The sequence below is a fragment of the Polyergus mexicanus genome, unplaced genomic scaffold (assembly GCF_030449975.1).
Source record: "Polyergus mexicanus isolate NDT 795.1 unplaced genomic scaffold, iyPolMexi1.0 SCAF_3, whole genome shotgun sequence".
NCBI classification, from domain to species: Eukaryota; Metazoa; Arthropoda; class Insecta; order Hymenoptera; family Formicidae; genus Polyergus; species Polyergus mexicanus.
Genome location: NW_027223323.1, coordinates 4111796 through 4132976, shown reverse-complemented (window position 1 = coordinate 4132976; position 21181 = coordinate 4111796). Strand labels below are relative to the sequence as shown.

The following is a 21181-nucleotide window of genomic DNA, read 5'->3' as shown; positions in this document are numbered from 1 at the left end:
AAAATATATAAAATCAATAACGAGTTTACACAGAGAACAACATTTTTATTATCATTAAGGTGCGTTCTATAAATACGTAGGACATATCTTGCTTGATGTTTTAAGAAAATAAAAATATATTAAAATTTGTGTTACTCATTATACAATAAAAATTCTTTTGGCACAAGTTATCATAATACATTCTTCCAAAATTAGTGTCGAAGAAGGAAGCATTCCTTTTAGTTAAAGAATATATATGACGCATTCTTTCTATATATATATATATATATATATATATATAATATATGTATGTATCATCCATTTTCTAAAATAGATGATAAAATATATATTTATTCTAATCTAATATACACTATTATTAGAAGTTGCTGGAGCTGATTAACACTTTTATCACTTCAAGTTTTCAAATCACAGAAAGAGACTTTGGTATCATTACACATATTGACTATTAAGATAATTATAAATATATAAGTAAACAAATTTAACGTTTTGTTATCTAAAATATGTTAGCGTATATGAAGAAAAAGAAATCTTATTTATCTTTTTTCAAATCAATATATTTTTTTAAATTTAGTTTAAACAAATAAAATACTTTGAAAATTTGCGCAATTAAAACGCGCAAGCAGCGTTATATGATTTGAATATATTTCTCAATATATGGAACTCTAACGAGTTGCGCTTAGAAAATCTGTCAATAGTGAGAATATCACAATCAGTCCCAGCCCTCCTACATACATCCACATACGCAGATCTCATTCGTCAAAAATCATTTTTTGTAAAAATGCATGTACAACTTTGTGCGAAAAATTATTTCGTATCTTGAATCAGGTAAATTTTTCAGAAAGGAAAAAGGACTCGAAAATTCTCACGTACACAACGCACATACTTTTATTATCTGCACTGGCAAGTGTATTTACAAGACGACAAAATATCGCGAATAATAATTTGCCTTGTTGATCGATCTTCGCCGGCAATCGTCATAAAATCTAAGCGAGATATCATTGTAATATCGCGGCTTGTTATTTGGAGTGAACACAACAAAAATGCGTATATATTGTATATATACATCAGAGTGTATTGGTCACTGACTTGCAGCAAAACGCACGTCAGGAAATGATCTAAAAATTAAGCATACGCATTTATCGTTATCTCGCTTCGAAGTTGATGGATCGGTTTGCGTAAAACAGAACAAGATTTGCTTTCTGTCCGCAGAATTCCCAAGTCGCAGTTTTGCGACTCACGTCATTGTCCTTAATTCACAAGACTCAAAACAGATTTTGAGAATGTTTGCAGAGATGATAGTACACGAAGATACAAAACGAAGATGTTTCCTCTTTCTCAATGACAAGAACGAATGTGCCATGACATTCTTTTTACTTCATTGAGACTACGAATCATGGATCATTCATCCTGCATATCCCTTATCGTTCGACAGAGGAAAGCGGACGTTATTATTCCGAATGTCTGAAATACATTTACGTGATTATTTCTTTCTCATTAAGTATTCAAAACAAAAAGAAGAAAAATAATTCCACAGATTTATTATATGTATATCTCTAATAGAAATTTTATAAGAATACTTTATAAAATCCGAAAATTTCAAAAACCGTTCTCTTACATAAAATATTTTCTTCTGAATAAATTTTCTTTAAAACTTTTCGTCGGCGAGAATGATTTATTAAAAGTTTTACCTGTATTCCTGCCATTGCCATGCCGAGGAATACTAACGTGAAACTTTCGCACTGCAACCAGTTCGTGACTTTTCCAAGGCAGCCCTAAAAATGCATCGTGTCGATCGAAATACATAACCATACGATATGCATCAATACGATATTTTTATGATATGATATAAAATGTGTACCTCTTTGTGTCTGTATCCCTCATGGCCCTCTTTGTCTTCTACTTGACACGCGGCCTCATCCCTCGGCTGCGGATGCAGCCATGGTTTTTCATTCTACCAGCAACAAAAGATTACTCACCTAAAGTGCATGCATTCACTTTTTCATTGATATTTTACTCACATTTTTGTGAAACACTCTCGAAACAACGCTCATCGGACTGCCTGTATTCTTATTCTGTAAAATAAAAGCATTTACTGTGCGATTTTGCTAATAAATTTATAATAAATTTTAATTAAACGCCTGAAATAAACAATAAAAAATAAGATACGACAAACAATTCGTAAAATTCGCAAGTTAAAGTTATTCAGAAAATGACAATATTGGTTTATATACGGGATGCGCCTATTAATAATCGGATTGATTTTTTTTTTAATTTTTTGTGTGAGTACCAACTATTAAAAAATAACACTGTTTCTAAACTTCAAGTCACGTCTGACAACTGTAAAAATTTTATTATTGGACGTACGCGTCATAAAATATGTCGAATAAAGAAGCCAGTAAAAATTTGGTGGCGCCATGAAAACATAATGAAGTAAAGAGTATCTACCTAAGTTCTCTCTAAAATTTAAAAAAAAAAAAACGTAATGCAAACGTATATCGAAAGAAGTTCTTCAGGATGATTGCCTATTGCGTACATAATTTTTTGAGTAATTTGGAAGATTTAGAAACGGTTGCAAAGATGTGGAAGATAACGAGCGATCGAAAACAGTTCGACATTGGATTTTGTTGAAAAAATGTGACAATTATTAAGAAATTTGATGCAAAAACTATGAGAATATTAGCGGAAGAATCCGAATGTTTCTCTTGCTACAAGGATTTGAATATTACTCGTTTGGAACACTCATAGTGCTTGACCATATGTTATATTTGCTTGATGTGGCACTCTATTTCAGTTTCCAAAAATCTGCTTCGAAAATTCCAATTCCAAAGAAACTCATTACTATAGTATTCCGGCGATTTAAGCGATACCGGCGAGAGTGCTTGAAAGGATTCTGAAAGAGGGCTTTCAAAAATCAATCCACTTAGTGGTTAACCGTACCCAATGCTATATCGATGATGAAAAGAGATATTTTGAATAAAATAAATTAATGTTGCCATTACGATTGTTATTTAATTTTATACAGCTTTAGTCCGGTTATTTAATAGACGCGCTTCGTAAATCCATAACATGTTTCAAACAAAATGTCCAGGTAACAATATTACGTAATATTTATAAACTTGTGTTTTCAAAAGATACTTTATTAACTACTCAAGGTTTTTATTCAAAGATTTGATCAAAACATGTTTTTCTAAAAACAAACAATTTAATTGCATAAGATACCTCGGAATTTTTGAGAACACAACATGTGAGGGGAACCTGCCTCCTGTTTCCCGAGATTTGACTGTCTCTCCACCAAGCCGTACCATTGTAATCGTCGTCGCCATGGATACCACAGCAATTAAACTGCAATGGAATCACTCTCATGTGTTTTTCGAATCATCGCGAAATGTCTCGTTCGGACGAACGATTTCTGACAAAGCATCGCATGCGACACCACGTCATGCATGAAACATAATTTACAAGCACATATTTCGCGCGTAATATATGCTGCAGGAAAAATAAGCCGAGACACGGAAAAGATCTATCAACAAAATATTAAATAAAAAAAAAGTTAAATTGTATTATCATTTCGCTCAAATACCATGCACAGAGATAATTACAGCATGCGATTTTCAGCGAGAATAAATCCAGAACACAATTGAAATCTTGATCATAAGATATACAGAAAGTAAGTATTTACGTTAGAAGTCGGAAGATTGTACAAGAAGTGGATTCATATCAGAACAAAAACAAAAAAAAAATCATTAAATATCGTAAAAGGACAATGTAACTAAAAACATGAGCCACTTCACAAAAATTTGTTGTACAAAGCTCGAGATGAGCATTTAATTAGATCAACCCTCTTGATGCGACACCTTATACTGCGCAAAATCCAAGCTGTGGCTGAAGGATATATCGCTGGTCGGATCGTGACCATAATTCACTGCCAGTTTGTTGGTGAGCCTTTCCTCCAGATCTGACAAGATCTGGAAAGTCATCAACCCACCGATGGCCGCCGTCACCAGTTCCGTGACGATGAGCGCAACCAGCATGCTCATGTACTGCGAAAAAAAAGGAATGGCGATGAAATCGCCGACCTTGACCCCCGACGATCTATAACGGTAACCGCGCCAAGACGAGATGGCCAGTAAAAATGTCGTTTTACTCACGGTGGCGAGGATGCATTGATTTCCGCGTAGCGCGGCGCGACAGCCGAAGAAGCCGACCGTAAGCACGATGAAACCGAGCCCGAGAAGGCTGTAAGCTATCAGATTAATAGTTTCGTGCGGCTTCACGTCAGATACAAAAAGATTGAGAATGTGCCCCTTGCTGGGCTCCAGGAGCAGCCAGGCGCCTATAACGAGCACCATGCAGCCAGCCAGCTACCAAAAAGAAAAAAAAATCGCACGATAATTTCTCATTTTGTTCCTTTATCGCCATGATAATATCGCATCGCACGAGACCGCGCGTTTCCCTAAATAAAGTTAAATGACGTTTAAATAACATTTCGTGCCTTTCTCTAGACATATAATATAATCTGACGTTGATCCAGCGATGCAAACATTTCAAGGATAATTGTTTTGCTCTGGAATACACATAGAAGAAATATTTATAGTTCAAGCACTAGCGCGTCTAAGTTGTCGGTACGTGTCGCTATTTCTAGACTTAGTTTATAATGTTATAAAGTATAAGTGCATGTTATTTACCCATATTAATAGATTAAACGTAAATAACGCAATTTTCAAGTATTTCATGTTTGTTATCCTTGACCCTCCAATTAGTCATCAATCTGCAAATATAATATGATACGTGACCCCAGTGTTGTAAGATCAAATATATATATGTATAATATTAATATGCCATATAAATATTAAACTTTCCAATTTATATTTCTGTTTTATACAATTTCTATATTGATTTATGCATATTAACACATAAAGATAATGCAAAATTAATTATCTAAATAATAACATTTAAATATCTATTTAAATTTAGGCAAGCAACATATCTCTGTCTCTCTTTATTTCAAAGACGTTAAAAAAACATGTTTTCTCTACTTCGATTTTAATGAAACTTGACAGATAATTTTTTAATTTTACAACACTTTTCATTCGATATTGAAAATTTCGTATAAGGAATTTTTTTTTTTTTTTATTAATTCCCAGTCACAGCTTCTAGTATAGTATTAAGAGGATAAAATAAGAAGTTTTTTATTTTTAAATTTAGATGGCAAAAAAAGAATAGATTGCCCGATTGATTACTATATATTATTTATTATTATTATTATTATTATTATTATTAAAAAAAAGATTTCTAAAAATTCTTTATTATTTAAATTATTTTATTATATCACACACGATTTAGGATTATTTATTTATCGATCACCGAGAATTTTATAAAGTATTCTTATTTATATTAAAGACACAGACGGTTAAACTATCAAAAAGTATCATTACACAAAGACAAAAATTCCCCGATAATAAAATTGTATACAGGCATTGTACCTGTCAGTAGCGAGTTAGCTTACTCTACTTGATATCGACGTCAGCTGTGCACTCTATTCTCGATTATCCCTGCGGGACACTTTCGTATATAACTGTCACACGATTACACAGTCCGTCGCGCGCTTTACAAACAATGTCACACAGTTATCAATATGGAGATCACAAACACAGATGCACAGATTACATCCGTAATCCTCAAAGATCATCGCTGTCTTGATACGTGTCCCTAGTTCACAGGTGGCTCGCGATATCCGTGCGTTCTGTCATCGCTCTCTTCTAACGTTCCGATCTGCGCGACATTCGGGCGTCGCGACGCATTCGAGCTGGTGCAACGAGAGCACAGACGGGAAGAACGGACCACCCGCTTATCACTCGTCGATATCAATCGATGGAACCTCCTTCAGCATCCAGGTGTTTTATCTCGCGTGTCGAAAGTGCGAATTCCTTTACTCGTTAATCCCGACGGTAAACTAAACGCGGAGCGGAATCGTAACGAACTGGAGTATGCCGCCGGATTCCGTTCGCCGCCTTTCTCACATCTCTACATCATCGACATCGGTCCAGATGCGTCTGCGTGCTTCCGCCGTCGCGGCGCCGACGCTCTATCGTCAGGGGCAATTGATCCCCACCCGCCACCCAGGACTCCGTCGACGATCTCGGGGGAAGCTTCATCAACACGCTGCTGTTCTACTTACCGTAATTCTGTAATGACCCAAGGTTGATTAAGGTACTGTGGTCATCCCCGTTCTTTTTAGAGTTGCATAGGATATAAAGTCGAATGAATTAAAAATAATATTACAATAAAATAAATTCTCTATATAAGGGGATATCTGAAATATTATCCGGATGGCAAAATTATGAATTCTCTACAGGAGGAACAACTCATTGTTACATATTGCTATACGTGACTTGCACGCGTGTGAAACAAATGCGAAAGATCTTACGTGGGAATTGGACGAAACCGCGGCTAATTTAGTAACGCGGAAGCTTAAATTAACGTTTGCGTAATAACTCGACAGTTCGTTGCTTTACGCTAAAAGGGATATGTCGTGTGAAATGTTGCTTCGAAAAAAAGCCTCGTTATATATTATGTAAATATAATAAATTTTTATTATTAGGTATTAACAATTTTTACAGAATTTGCGCTTAAATATTGTACAGCTACGACTAAAGGACATCAACGCTATAAAATCGAAGAGCACATGTAACACGCGTACAGAAAAGTTTGTTGGTTTTTTTTTTTTTTTAATGTAAAACAGCTTATATATAAATTGCACGGCAGTGGACGCCCGCTATACGACTAGAGATATACATTCAATCAAGTCGTATCATATTTAATTCCACTCGACGCCGTTTCACCCGATATCTTATATAAAACGGATCTGTCAAACCTAATATCGAAGAAAATCAAATAGCGTCGTCGAAACTACGAGGAAATGGGCAGTTAGGCGTGTCTGATTAAATACACGCTTTACCACTTGTGCCATCGGCGTATAACGCGTTTTTTTTACCTCGCTTTTATGGCAGTCGCTAATTATAGACGCGATCGTGTGAACAAGAGTGAGCAATAGTCGCGTATAGGAACGCGTGAAAGTCATTGTTCAAACTTGACGAAATTTAATAAAACGCGTTCTTGCGATTCTTTTTTTCTTTTTTTCTTTTTTTTTTTTTTTTACACAACCATACACATACAATACGCAACGATATACATCGTCGTCGCGTTGATTAATTATGATTATAATACAATAGAATATGACGTGAGCAAAAACGATTGTATAAATATAAACAGATATTATAGTACAAAATGATCGGGATCGACCCATTTACAAGATTACGAGCCGATAAGACTCGCACAAACGCACATACGCACTCACCAAATACACTCATATAAACTTACAACCTCGTCTTCGAATCTAAGCCTATGCATTGGACGGTTGCATCTGTAGTAATGTTTGTAGTAATATTTTTGCAATTTTTCTCTGTTCTTTTCTTCTTCTCTTTTCCTCTCTCCCTCTCTCTCTCTCTCTCTCTCTCTCTCTCTCTCTTTCTATAATTAAAATGTACGCGTCCGCATGAATTTCCGCAGAATACGGAACATCTCCAAAGTTATTAATCAAGACTCAATTAATGCGTCTTCATTAATCCAACTTTCTGCGCTTAGAGTCATAATAATAATAATAATAATAAAAATTTATATTGCAATCCCGATGGCATTTATTTGTAATCTCGCAATTTATTGGCGGAACATATTGCCTAAGCTTTAGCCTTACGAAAATTCAATGCACGACGAGAAATAAATCAAATAAAATATCGCTTGAGAAAGATATTCGCAGTCTTTCGCTCGCCCTTTTTTACGCGCCTCTTTTGCACGCGCGATTTTCACGGCCTCGTTTCATGCCGGTATAAGGATATACCTGAACACAACATCACGCTACTCTTTCATGGATGTCACATGCGGAGTAACTCGTTCAGAATATATTCCGCCGCGGAAATTCTGCGGATACATTTGCGCGTTCGCGTGAATCGGCACGCGGGTATCGATTCACATTCAAAAGACGACATATGAAAGGGCAGGATATATATATATATGTGTGTGTGTGTGTACGTAATCACTCAACTATTTTCCGTAAGCTTTGACATATTCTCCATATGCGCTTCGGGATTGTACATATGAGACAAAGTATATACGCGCTACTCAGTAGTAATTATTTTGAATTTTATCTTGTATATATTACGTATTTTGTCGAAATTAAGTACATTTTATACCGCTTTTTTTGTCATACATGCAAAAAAGGTACACAATTGTCTATTTTATATGCATTGGGAATGCAAGATGAGATGCTTGTTGACATGATTTCTACGCAATGTAAGATTTTAGATATTTCAATATCTTACAGTATCGATAAAACTTTGATGTAAAAAAATATTACCATGTCCATCACAGTCTTATTTTTATATCGAAACGATATAAAAATTATACTATCATATTAATTCATTTCTGTGTTATTTTTTAACACATACGTGTAATACGGTGACAGTTTTGGAGCCAATACGTGGCTGGCATTCGTACGTCGTCGAACCATGTAACTTACAATTCTGTCGTGGTTTCTACGGGACTCTGCTCGCCTAGATACGTAAATCCGAGATGCGAGTAATCCTTTCTCTCCCTGAAGGTGACGTTGTCGTTGGACGGACTAGGGCTTAGGAGATCCGCGCCGCGGTTGTACAAGGGATTAAGTACCGGCGTAGCGTCGCGATTATTCAAGGTGTTTGTGTTGCTCGCACCGTGATTCTTCCGGCCCAGCGTGGATCGCCGCAATGAATGGATATTGGTGTCGCCGTGATTACCGGCGATGCTGGACGCGCGCGCCGTAGTTGCCGCTTCGGAGCTAACGGGACTTTGTTGGCCTTAAACGAAACACATAAGCTCGCTGTATATACTTGGAATCGTAGCGTAAACGATGTAAGCATATATCGTGCGGGGATAAATCGGTGTCGCTAAAAATTCTCTTTGGATAAAATAATTTAATTATGAAATATTGATACAGTGTTAATATATTGTACAAGAAAAAATAATATATTTTTAAAACTGTGTGCTTTGTCATTTTGACACTTTTCAATACATTGCAATAAATAATGCAAAAAAGGAGATGGATACCAGTTTTTTCTCGCACATAATTTCTTTCGTTTAATAATTTGACGATATAAATTTAGAGATCTTGTATGAATCTTCAGATATTTTTTTTCGAATTACCAGTACTGTCTCCATGATCTTTGGTGATGTAACTGACATTGTCCAGGCTGAACGCGTGATTCTTGTTGCTGAAGTCCAACTGTAAATCATTGCAACTGTCGTTGTCGTCGACCGGCACGCTCATCTGGAGTACCTGCGTCTCGTATTCCTTCAGATTCGGTTCCACATAGACAGGATCATAACGCGGCATTACATACATGCGTTGCATACGTTCCTTGTACGCTTTGTACCTACGTCACAAGATATTTTCATGAGAAACTCTCTCAAAGGAATTTCGTAAACAACCCGGAAAGATTATTCTTACAGCGATCGCAACGTTGAAATAGCCAGTGCTTGGGAAGATAGTCGGAGCGGAAATTGCAATTAAAGCTAATAGAGATAATAAAGAGCTGTATGAATTTGCATCACTCACACTCGACGAGTTGAATGAATATTTATACTCGCGATGCGTCGTCTCTCTCATACGACTCATATAATAACAACTGAGGATCGTAATAATAGCTTAGAATGATATGTACGCAATTAATACAACTGTGCATGGATGTAACAATTTTCGTGTTTATCAAATGAAAGCATATAAGAAGCATGCAACAGAAATTTACAATATACGTATATATATAAAAATATATTTCTTTGCAATTAATTTTTGTTTCTTATTAAAAGATATGAATTTAATCATATTTAATATTATGTTCTTGCATTGTTTAGCTTTATAATTAAATTTGCTAATACGTATATGTTCTGATAATACTATAAGTTAATTTTAATTGATTTTAATTAATTAATATTTTTAAATTAAAATATTAATTAATTTTTAAATTATTTTTTTATGTATTTTATAAATTTATAATTAAATCTTGCTTATCGATGTATTTTATAACACTGGTAGCGAAATCATGCTGCGTTTCCAACGTTGAAATCATGACACAATGTGCATGACTGTAACTTACTTGGACCAAGAGACGCAAATGTAAATGATGCCGGCAATGCCGAGGATCAGGATCACGCAGGCGATGATGATCAACGCGTACGGGAATACCTCGCCGCTAAATGCGATCGCAGTTTGTGTTCGCACCGGCTCGGGTAGCATAACGGGTGCGTGAATGTCGATGGCATTCGCTCGTACTAACGTAGACACGTCAAATGTGATATTCGACATGGCCGACTTATCCATGATCGATCTGTCAAGCATTCAATACTTTTAATATTTGCTCACGGTCAAATGACACAGTAGAATTGAACGTCGTAATTGACCTTTCGATGCTCGCGTGGGAAACATTTGTTCTCTATCATCGATACGCGGATAAATCTTCTTTATTCGTGTTTAATCAACTAAAGAGTTGGAGAGAAGCTAACTTCTTCTGATAAATTGTCATAAAACTTATTGACTTGTACATCTACGAACGGTGTGTCGAGTACAAAGCAAAAATTATATAAACACAAACCTTATTAAAAAAAATAGATTTAAGGAAAATTTTGTCCTCTAACAGTTAGAATTTATTAATTATCGTAAAATTAATATAGTAAAATTTACAGTAACGTCTATAGATTCTATTATGTACTAATTCTGTTCTAGATTACAAAACGTCCTATAGAAAGCGGTAATAATATTTATAAAAATATTTAAAAATGTGCAAAGCGTTGATGTATCGGAATGTGCATTTTGTATGTATGCAGCACGAGTACACTGCAGGTAATAATAGTTACGTAATACTGTTCCGTAAATAACTGTGAGATAACCGCTTTAGCGTGGATAATTACAAAGAAGACGTAGGAGACCTAAAGTGCCGTTACAATAAAAATTCTAAGAAGACTCTCAACATGATCTTCTCATCAATATCAAAAATTTGAGGAAGAAATTTATTTTAATAATTTCCGAAAAAATTTTATTTATATGTATTTTACTTGTAAAATTTTTCAACTCTTTATTATTATATAAGCATCAGTACATACCTCAGTACACTGGTGCTGTTTCTACCGAGTATGATCTCGGTGTCCGGATCGACCGCGTAGAACCACACGTCGGAGTCCTGCGGGAACGTTTCCACGGTGCCATTTTTCGTCAGAATTTTTCTCATCGCTACCCTATCGATGCCGATCAGCAGGCCACTCTTCTGCTCGATTATATTCGCTATTTTGCCGGCCTCCTTTTGTAGCGCATCCGGCGCTGCATCCTGCACCACCAGGATCATGAGATTCTCCTCTCCGATCAGATTGACGATCACCGGCGCGACGATTGAATTGTAATTATCGGTCGAATTGGGATTATCTCGCACGCGAACGTCGAATTTAAAGGGGAGGTCGGACAAGTCAACGTTGTCGAACGTCACCGTCGTTCTGATTATGCCGGTGGAGCCATCGATAGCGAAATAATCGGATCCCCGTCCCTCCAGGATCTTGTATTCCAGCTTGCCGAACTTGCCGTTATCCTTGTCGTGAGCCTTCACTTGTATAACGGTGGACGAGAATTGTGCGGTGCGCGGGATCGCCGCGAAGTAACGTCCCTTCGCGAGCTTCTGACTCGCCTCCGGGAAGATGAATTCTGGTTTGTTGTCGTTTACATCCAATACTTGAATCTTCACCTGCGATCAAGCGTATTTCGTTCGTATCAAAGACAAAATAAATTGATAAATTTGTTGCAACGAATCAAGTTTTCTTAAAGAAAACTGTCGATACTATATTTTACTTTATATATTTATTTATTACTTTATATATTTATTCTATAATAAATCTTGTTAAAGCTACAAGAAGAGAGAAAGCAAGATAGAAATGGCTTTTCCTTGATTTATGTCTTCCGTTTGTGTCTAAAATAATATTCTGCAAAAAGATATAACTTGATCTCTCTTTTATATTGTATCTTTTCTATATCTCATATTTTTTAATCTTTTCGTTCTTTTTCTGATGCCTTTTTATATATTATTAATTATATGAATTCATCCTATTAATAAATATTCATGCATTTAAAGGTTGAAGTGAAAGCGTTTTATTGTACGACAGATTCGAGAATCATCATCGCGTCTCACCATGGTAGTATTTCTGCCAGAGTTTAATAAACCCGAGAGCGATTCTAGCTTGATCTTAATCTGGTAAGACTCCGTCGTCTCATAATCCAATGCGCCTTTTTTCAGCCTCAACGCGCAATTCCGCTCCTCCGTGACATTCGCTTCGAACAGGCCAGCCTCATTGCCGCTATAAATCTCGCACCTGAGCGGCGTAGTGTCATGAGCGTGACTGTTGATGATAGTGATTATCTTTATTAGCGTATTGTCACCAGCGTCCTCGGGCACGTCGACATTGTACGAGTTCTCAGCGAAACCCAAACCGATCTCAGGCGGCACCGTCGCAACGCGACGGACGTAGACCGGCACCGTCGTCACGGATGACAATTGCGGGTCTCCCATATCGTAGGCGCGTACATCGATCTGTCACGAGAGAAAGAAATTTGATCGCGATTTGTTGAGATGAATCGACGGACATAGCGAACCACCTTCGAGTTATGGGCGCCAAATCACTTACCTGATACTCGGAGTCGGTTTCTTTACGTAGGTCGTCTCGTGTTCGGAGCGCACCGGTGTCGGGATCGATTACGAAGTACTTGCTGGCGATACCGCGGCCGATGATCTCGTATCGAACCTGCCGGGCATCGAGTTCGGTGAAAATTCCCCGAGATTTAACGAGAATAAATTTAGAGATGTATACCAGAAGAGTATATACTCTACCTGATTCCCTGGTGCAGTGCCGTCGGAATCCGCGGCCGTGAGATCAATCACGGTCGTTCCTATAGGGACATCGTCGTCCAGTGTAATGGGACGCGGTACCGACGTAAATACCGGTGGAATGTCGTTCACGTCCTGTCACCATACGTTCAGAATTATTATAAATAGTTATTAACGGCCCCCGCATAATAAGGTATACTAGAAGTAATATAGAAGAGCACGGTAGATGATAGAAGTCGTCGTATTTATGATGTTACTACGCTCAATGTAAACCGGTTCCATAAACTCATTCTATATAATTAATTCCTAAGATTACGACAGAGAAATAACACTTTAATTTCGATATTTCAATTATAGATTTTTATACAGGATAAATCCGTAAAAAATATGGTTAACGGGGATAGATGTATTTTACTCGCGAATGTATTTTATTTGATAAAAATCTTCTAAATTTTAATTATAAGAAAAGAATTTATTTCATTACGTTTTTCATAATTACGCTTTTACACGACAAATAAATCGCAATCAAGCTGTCTCTCCCTCTCTGCAGTTATGTGGTCTATGAAAGTCTATGATCGTGTCTGATGAACGCGACATAATAAATCAATGACGGATAATGAAAACTTACTGGGTCTCGGGTTTCACTCATAAAAAATACCTGAACATTAACAACAACGCGAGTGGTGGAGCCAGGTAAATCGCTGATGTTCTCCTCGGTGCCTATTATAAGAACGTGCTGATTCTGACTCTCGTAATCGAGACCGCGGATAGTTTTTATGACTCCGGTCTTCGGGTCTATGCTGAAGAGTTCGGTATCCCCTTGCTTGATCATGTATGTAATTTGCTTCTTTGTGTCCGGATCATCGGCCTAGAAATGATCGCGTTAGCTTTAAAGCCGAGTAAGATCGCGTCAGGACGCATCATCCTTTCCACCTCGTCGACGGGATGGGAATCATCAACGACGCGAGTAACGCGAGGATATCTCTCGAGGATCTGAAAATCGAGACTGGCGTAGCTCTCGATTATTCAATAAATTGTCAAAACTTTCCGAATGATTCCTCTCGATCGATATTATCGATGAGATTACATCTCGTCTTACTATAGTTTACCACGAAATTAACTTTATATTTGTCGACATATTAAACAAAGTAGCGGAGGCGCGCTTTATCTCGAGACAAACATCTTAAACTGGGATTTATGTCATGTTGTACGACTTGACTTTCGATTCTCGTTAAACTCAAGCCCATACGGATTAATGTCAATAAATAAATTAATCGTTTCTAATCGCTCTTGTACGCGCTTTACACGTTTTCTAATCTGGGACACGCGCTATTATTGATTTGGCATATTACTCACCGTGACTTGAATCACATTATAATCAGGCACGTTTTCCTTGACACGTGCCTCGTAACTGCTTTGGTGAAAGACCGGAACCTCGTCTTCGACATCTATGACTTTCACTGTGACAGTCGCGGTTGCCAAGCGATAATCGGGAGCTCCGTCCCTCGCAGTCACCACGAATTTATATTCCTACGCAATTGATGCAAATGCCGAAATAAAATGCAAAAAAGCGAAATTGAGACAAGAAATTCCCAATTTCAAATTTACAGTTTGATTGATTCAAAAATTTTCACGCAACGGAAATATTCTCGAAACAATTTCGACGATATAAATAATTTAAAAAATTAAAATCACACCAGATTTTTATCATATAATATAAGATTATAATTAAACTACTATTACACATTGCATTTCCGCGAGTGAAAATCGTACAACTTAAACTCAAATATGCATCTTTTCTTTGCCCCAGTACACGCGTGATGACAAACACAATTGTAATTGAACCGTAACAACATTCTCGCAATTCAGAATAGATTTAAATCGCTTTCCGTTGTAAGATATTCTCTTTAACTGTAATCACGCTTCGCAACTTTTGTAAAACGGAAAAACATTCCCGGAAGATTCGAGGTTGAGCTAGATAGCCGCGCAAATAATGAATCTTGGTAAGCATTGCTACGATAAAAAGTTAATGTATAATTTTTCACACCAAAGTATACTTTTCCGAATTAATTTAGTCGAGTGTGACTTGAATTGTTATATCGTCAGCTTTATTGATAATCAAGAATGCAATATAAAAATTACTACTCACGTCGTTCTGCTCATAATCCAATACTATCTTTGTCAGGACATCACCGGTCTCGGGATCCACTGTGAAAGGAATGTCATCGGGTGCGAAGTAAGTGATCTCGGCATTGATGCCCTCGTCAGCATCTTCGGCGTGTACGCGACCGATCAGCTTACGAGCCTCGCCCTCTTTGACGGAAAATTCATAAGGAAGACCCACGAATTCGGGATTCTTGTCGTTGATATCGGTAACCATGATATTAACCGTCGCGGTGCTGAAGAGACCGCCGGTATCCTCAGCCTTTATCAGCTATGTGAACCAAAAGTATCATAAAATTAATATTTCCATTTTCATGTGAAACGACACGAAAGAATTTCACTTTCGTATTAATAAAAATTTATAATGGAAGAAAGCTATGGATTACAAATGTAAAAAAAGAAAAATACGAATTTCTAAAAATATAATGAGAAAGTTTTTTCGTTTTTTGACATTAAAAACATGCGAAAAACGAAATTATATATATACTTTCCCACCAACCAAATATTTATATAAAGTTAAATATACTTAAAGTTAAAACGTTGTGTGTTTTAGTTTAAGTAGCTATTCTCTCGTTTAGAAGCGGAAAAACGAAGACAGTAACGATGTTTCCCTTAGATTAGATAAAAGTCGATGGAGAGCACCGTAAAGCGAAAAGTGCATTGGCTTGTAGCAAAGGCTGTATGAAGTTTGTGTTGCGATGTTCGATAGCGGTTGACGATATTAACTCACCAACTGATATCGGGTCAGGTCCTCCCTATCCAGCTTCCTTATAACGGTAATAACGCCTGATTTGTCACCGATCGCAAACTGGCGCAAGTCATTCCCCGATACTATCGAGTACGACACTGGATCGTTTTCTGGGTCGATGGCCTGTATAACGGTTCATTAATAAGCCTATTATCGATATAAATATTTGACAAACCGTTGTTTATACAGTGCTTAAATAATCCTTAAATAATAATAAAGTCGCATAATTTCGCGAGCAATTTCTTACATTCTTTAAAAATGAAAATTTGTATTTATATAAGTAAATTGATATAAGAGAGAAAAAAAAAATATACGAGAACGAAACGCTGATTTCTCAACGCGATGGATAGATAACAAAAGAGATATCGAGCATATATGGTATTGCTTCTGTCGTAATAGTTAAAATTTAAAATAAAATTCTAGCAAGAGAGAGAAAGAGAGAGAAACATTATCGACGATACTCACAGTGATAGTTGCAACCGTAGAATTGATGGAGGCCCCCTCGCTGACCTGCACTTCGTACACCGGCTGCTGGAACACGGGGCTTCTGGTGTTGGGCCCGGGAATGACGTTCACCTCGACGATTGTCTGTGAATATCTACCACCCTTGTCAGTAGCTTGCACGGTGATACTATATTGCTCGCCAGCGTTTAATTTCCTCACGGATTCGATAACCCCGGTCTTGGGATCTATCTTGAATTTGTGCAAACCATTGTTTGAAACATGATAAATGCTGTACGTTATCTCGGCGTTCTCTCCCTCATCATTATCCGTAGCTTCCACCTAGAGAAAAATCGAAATTAATTTATCTTCCTCTTTGTAGCCCGTATCTTTAAACATGATAAAGAGCAATGGAGCATCGACCGAGCGATAATTAATAATTTGATTTAAAAAAAATTAAAGAAAAATATCAGAAACATAAAAGTAACTGTAGCTGTTATTATTAAATTAAAACACGAGATGATCAGCTGCCACCTTTGCCACTTGTTTCTTCGTCTCTCCAGCTTGAACGGTGATGGGTGCCATCATAGGAAGCAGAGGCGCATTATCGTTAACATCATTTAATGTCACGATAAATGACAGAGGCGACGACGCGGCCACACCCGTTTTCTCCCGGGCGACCACTTGAAAGCGGAAGCGGCCAGGACTCGGAGGATCCCGGTCCAGATTCTCCTCGTTGACGACAAGGACACCGGACGGATCGATCGCGAAGAAATTCGTGGTCAGTTCGAAAGTGTACGTCGGTTTCGGATCGTCCGCTCCCTGGATATAACGATACGAATATTATATAAGAAAACGAAGAAGAGAGAAAGAGCGAATGGGTGAAAACAAATATTTACTGATCAATCGACGATAGTTGAACACCAGATCTTATCCGCTAACAATAGAGAGAAAACGGTCGATTTACATTTCGATCGCGCTTTATTAAACGAAAACCGATGGAATTTACGTCTGGTTGAACTCACCAGATCAGCATCCGACACGGTGAGCACAATGGAATTACCGCTTTCATCGATGACCTTTGTGCCGATAGGAGCGTTCTCATCGACGAACCCTTCAATACTCGACGCCGTTATAACGGGTGGATTGCTGTCAACCGGCTTGACAGTAATCGTTAATTTCGCGGTAGCCGATCGTTTCGCTTCCGATACCTCAACTGCCTTAAAAAGAGAGAAACAAAAGGACAAATTTGTTATGCGTTAAGCTAAAATCTTTAAATGCGAAACGTAATTGCACGTATAAAAAAAGAATTGCATTGTCTTCTCATTAAATCCAGAGAAGCATTAATTACAATCGTAAAACATCTACTTATTTGTAACAACGATTATTTCAAATTTCTTATTCTTTACCACACACTCTTTTACACAATACTCATGAGTAAAATAAAAAATAAATAAATGTAATAAATTCAAACAATTTTCTCTTAAATATAACAGGAAAGTATAACAGCGACGTTTACCTTGATGATAATATCAAACTTCTTCGTTACCGTCGTGTCGACGGCTCTTATCTGCTTCACCGCCCCGGTATTAGGATTGATCTCAAAGAAATCTCGGTAATTCGACGGATTTCCGCTTAGGAAGGAATAGTGGATGGGCGCGTTTATGCTGTCCATGTCGACCGCCTGGATTTTCTCGGGCGAGATATTGAGTATACCGGATAGTACTCCGCTCGATACCTGACGGAGGAAAAAAGAGAGTCGCGCGCTTGCAGAACCGGTTGGATGATTTATTGATAACGCGAATTTGAGCGGCGAGATTTCTGCGACTGATTAGGCGTATCATATTCGATTACATTTAAATTTTTCGATAAATTTATAAAAGATTGACAGAAAACACAGTCCGTCAAAATAAATCTCGCCGTTAATACATGCTCGAACCGGAAAGCCAGAGACTTCGGTTTATAACTGACTATTAGATTTACATACCGACGCGGAATATTCCGGATTAATGCAAGCGCCGTCTAAAAGCATGCAGCCTTGATAAATAAAGGACGGATCCTGATCGTCATCGTCTCGTATGTTCACCGTCAACGTAGTTGTGGACGTGAATCTCTCGGAAACATTCCTCGCTCGATCCTGGAAATGATGGAAATAATTAACGTCAAGTGATATAATCTCTGAAATCATATCGAAATAAATGCAAAATGACATTGTAAACAGCGTTTTAAACAAGATATTAGCTATACAAGATATGAGACAACAAACGCATTTTATATTCTATATGCTATAATGTTTCATTTTATTTGTCCCCCCCTTCGCACGTATTAAATATTAACTAAAAATTATAAAGTGTCATTATATTTTTAATTTATTATCTTAAATTTTATATAATTATATAATTAATTATATATATTTATAACTCTTCTTATTTTATTAAAATTATAATTGTAATATGCAACTCTAATCAAAATTTTAATTATAATCACATATCTTTGTCATAATATAATTAATTTATCACTTATAATTTTATTATAACTATAATAAAAATTTGTTAATTCTTTTATAATGATTAATTATAAAAAAAAAAAATTTCTTTATTATTGCGTATGTATTTCATTTATTAAATGTTCTCCCTCTCTGATTCATATATATTACTGTTATCGCTATATATGTCTTAGCTTTGCCCCGATTCTAGAAAAAAAAGTGCGATGAAATATCGATGAAAATATCTTCACCTATTTTTTATAGCTCATAGATAAGAGCTCGGACGATATACGAAAACGGACTGCGATAATACGCCATTAATCTTGCGATTTTGATGCGTCACGTTTATATTGACATTTTCGATAGTCACTATATACGCATACAAAGAGGAACGAATATCCGTCTTTTTTTTTTTTCCCGTTCTCACATTATGGTTTGATCACACCAGTTCTATCATCATCCGAGGAGAAGCTCTGTCCTTTTCTCCTCGTCTCCTGTTCTCTTCTGTAACCTTATTTACGCAATAACGGATTCGGACTACTTACGAGGTGCTCTAAATAAAGACCACCGTTATCATCAACTTTCCTTGTAATAAGTAAGATTGCAAGGCTGAAAATTTTCCAAGAGTACCGCGTAATAAGTCTTAGAGAGTGCACATATTGCATTAGGACTTATAAATTACAAATTATGATCCAATTAATTGAAAAATGTGTGCATTACTTTTTTGTGGCATGCAAAATATCCCATAAAAATTCCGTCTTTTAATAAAACCGCGCATTATTCGCTGCGATCTGCGAAAGCATGCTGAGGAAACATTCTAGTAGAATCATCTAATCTCGAAATTGTTTTGAATTTTCATATACGAGAGATGAAAAGCGAATGAGCTGAATATTTTGATGCCGTGAGTGTTATATGATGTCTTTTATTTATAACTCTTAACACAAACTAAAGACTTAACGTGAAATTTTTATGAAATGTCGGAAAAGAGAGCGAGAACATTAATTTCACGTATGAATCATCGCGATATCCGATATCGACACGGAACGTTATCCCTCGTAGCAGCAAGCAAGAGCAGAAGTCGGTCATTTGTTCCACATAATATTCAAATGAGCCACTCCCGCTGCACCGGCACGGAGTCGTAGCTGGGAAACGCGGCGGCTTAATCCGAATCGAGAGGGAGAGATCGATCGCGTCCTCGACTCGGGAAGATCCGCCGCGATTATGGGAGACGGTGCTCATCTCGTAGCCGGGGAAGAGGCAGAAAGAAAAAGAATCGAGCGAGAAATAACTATTACCCTTGACTACTTGCGTGCGATGAGCGTACGGTCATGACCGTATCCCGTATGCCAATAGTAATAATGGACGTTGGTGCATCCATTTGCTCTTTTTTTTTTTTCATTTCGCTTACGGTCGCCCGCCGTCAGGGATCGTTTAATGACATCGTGTTGCCGAGACGCGGCGCAGCCTCCAGATGCAATCGCATTTTTTCTACCGATGACGATGCGAAATTGCGCGTCGATCTGTGTGTGATCGGTCGCGCAATTTCAAACTTGCGCGAAATTGCAGCGACAGCGATGACGAACGGCGGCTGCGTCTGTACGTTGTATATGCGTCTCGAACTTAAGCGTAGCAGACGCGGATAAAGTGGTCCGCCGTACAGTTCGTCTCGAAGTTTATTACAAGTGGGATGAAGATCCGGTCTGTGCGGTCTCGGATAAAGTCCCGTGTATTGATTACAATTGTTGCTGCGAACTGAATTTTAGCAGAATCCCTCGCGACGTGAGAGAGATGTGATAGCGAGAAAATATATAAGATTTTCAAGTTAAATAATTTGCTACGAGAGATAAAATTGGTAAACAAGAAAAATCATTTTATTAATTTTTTGATGAAAAGAAATACTTCTTTCGGCAGAATAGTCGAACTGAAATAGCATTGCTAGCCTGTATAATAAAACAGCAGAGTCAGAATAACGGTGCAATAAATTAATAGAATCGATTCCGAGAAGGAGTCGCTTAAAATGACGGCTAACTGATCGTTTACAAGAAGCTATGACCACAGGCGGCTCTAAAATTAACGAGGTTCCAGGATGGGAAACGTCTATTGTGCCCTAGCGCGAAGCCCTTACACACGTGCAAGACCCTCGCGAAAGACTTTTCGCAAAAAATGGATACTTGTTTCAGTCCAGCCTAAGGAGAATATTTATTCAACGAGGTTCTTGCATCGGCAACATTTAAATGTTCGTTCTAAATTTGCCCTGCGGCGGAATCGCTTCCGGCTATAATCGAAGAGATACTGAATAAAATCCCAAAAATACAATCAAACTATAAATCAAACGTGATATTAATCGAGAGAAATGTCTACGTTAAAGTTGTCACGGTATAATTGAAAGAT

General features: G+C 37.3%; 3 protein-coding genes across 7 annotated transcripts in view; 1 reads left to right on the top strand and 2 right to left on the bottom strand.

Annotated features, from left to right (window-relative positions):
* Window positions 1–92: 92 nt before the first annotated feature.
* Window positions 93–6038, bottom strand: LOC138932093 (tetraspanin-11). 2 transcript variants are annotated; one of them, XM_070293661.1, is made up of 9 exons: window positions 5484–6038; window positions 4686–4768; window positions 4149–4361; window positions 3855–4040; window positions 3220–3342; window positions 2019–2072; window positions 1859–1951; window positions 1689–1772; window positions 93–1461 (listed from the first exon to the last, which is right to left on the bottom strand). In XM_070293661.1, exons 2-9 carry the CDS (start codon window positions 4731–4733, stop codon window positions 1399–1401), a joined length of 864 nt encoding a protein of 287 aa, XP_070149762.1. In that variant the 5' UTR covers window positions 4734–4768; window positions 5484–6038; the 3' UTR covers window positions 93–1398. The 2 variants fall into 2 exon arrangements, with proteins under 2 accessions (XP_070149762.1, XP_070149763.1); XM_070293662.1 differs by having other exon boundaries at window positions 5507–6038.
* The window catches only part of LOC138932095 (uncharacterized protein C15orf61 homolog), an 81750-nt gene continuing 66605 nt past the window's right edge, over window positions 6037–21181 (top strand). Inside the window, exon 1 of the mRNA XM_070293665.1 lies at window positions 6037–6210. The gene's annotated coding sequence lies outside the window, so the exon portion shown is untranslated. The remainder of the gene's footprint in view (window positions 6211–21181) is intronic.
* Window positions 6571–21181, bottom strand: part of Cad99c (cadherin 99C) — a 100249-nt gene continuing 85638 nt past the window's right edge. For all 4 annotated transcript variants that reach the window (XM_070293648.1, XM_070293649.1, XM_070293650.1 and 1 more), the window contains 16 exons: window positions 18293–18442; window positions 17825–18043; window positions 17331–17525; window positions 16840–17127; window positions 16330–16647; window positions 15847–15987; window positions 15103–15387; window positions 14310–14483; window positions 13612–13821; window positions 12957–13088; window positions 12754–12870; window positions 12261–12659; window positions 11191–11819; window positions 10188–10418; window positions 9238–9467; window positions 6571–8891 (listed from right to left, as the gene is read on the bottom strand). In XM_070293648.1, the coding sequence (XP_070149749.1) occupies window positions 8572–8891; window positions 9238–9467; window positions 10188–10418; window positions 11191–11819; window positions 12261–12659; window positions 12754–12870; window positions 12957–13088; window positions 13612–13821; window positions 14310–14483; window positions 15103–15387; window positions 15847–15987; window positions 16330–16647; window positions 16840–17127; window positions 17331–17525; window positions 17825–18043; window positions 18293–18442 (4038 nt within the window). In that variant the 3' untranslated portion in view covers window positions 6571–8571. The remainder of the gene's footprint in view (window positions 8892–9237; window positions 9468–10187; window positions 10419–11190; window positions 11820–12260; window positions 12660–12753; window positions 12871–12956; window positions 13089–13611; window positions 13822–14309; window positions 14484–15102; window positions 15388–15846; window positions 15988–16329; window positions 16648–16839; window positions 17128–17330; window positions 17526–17824; window positions 18044–18292; window positions 18443–21181) is intronic.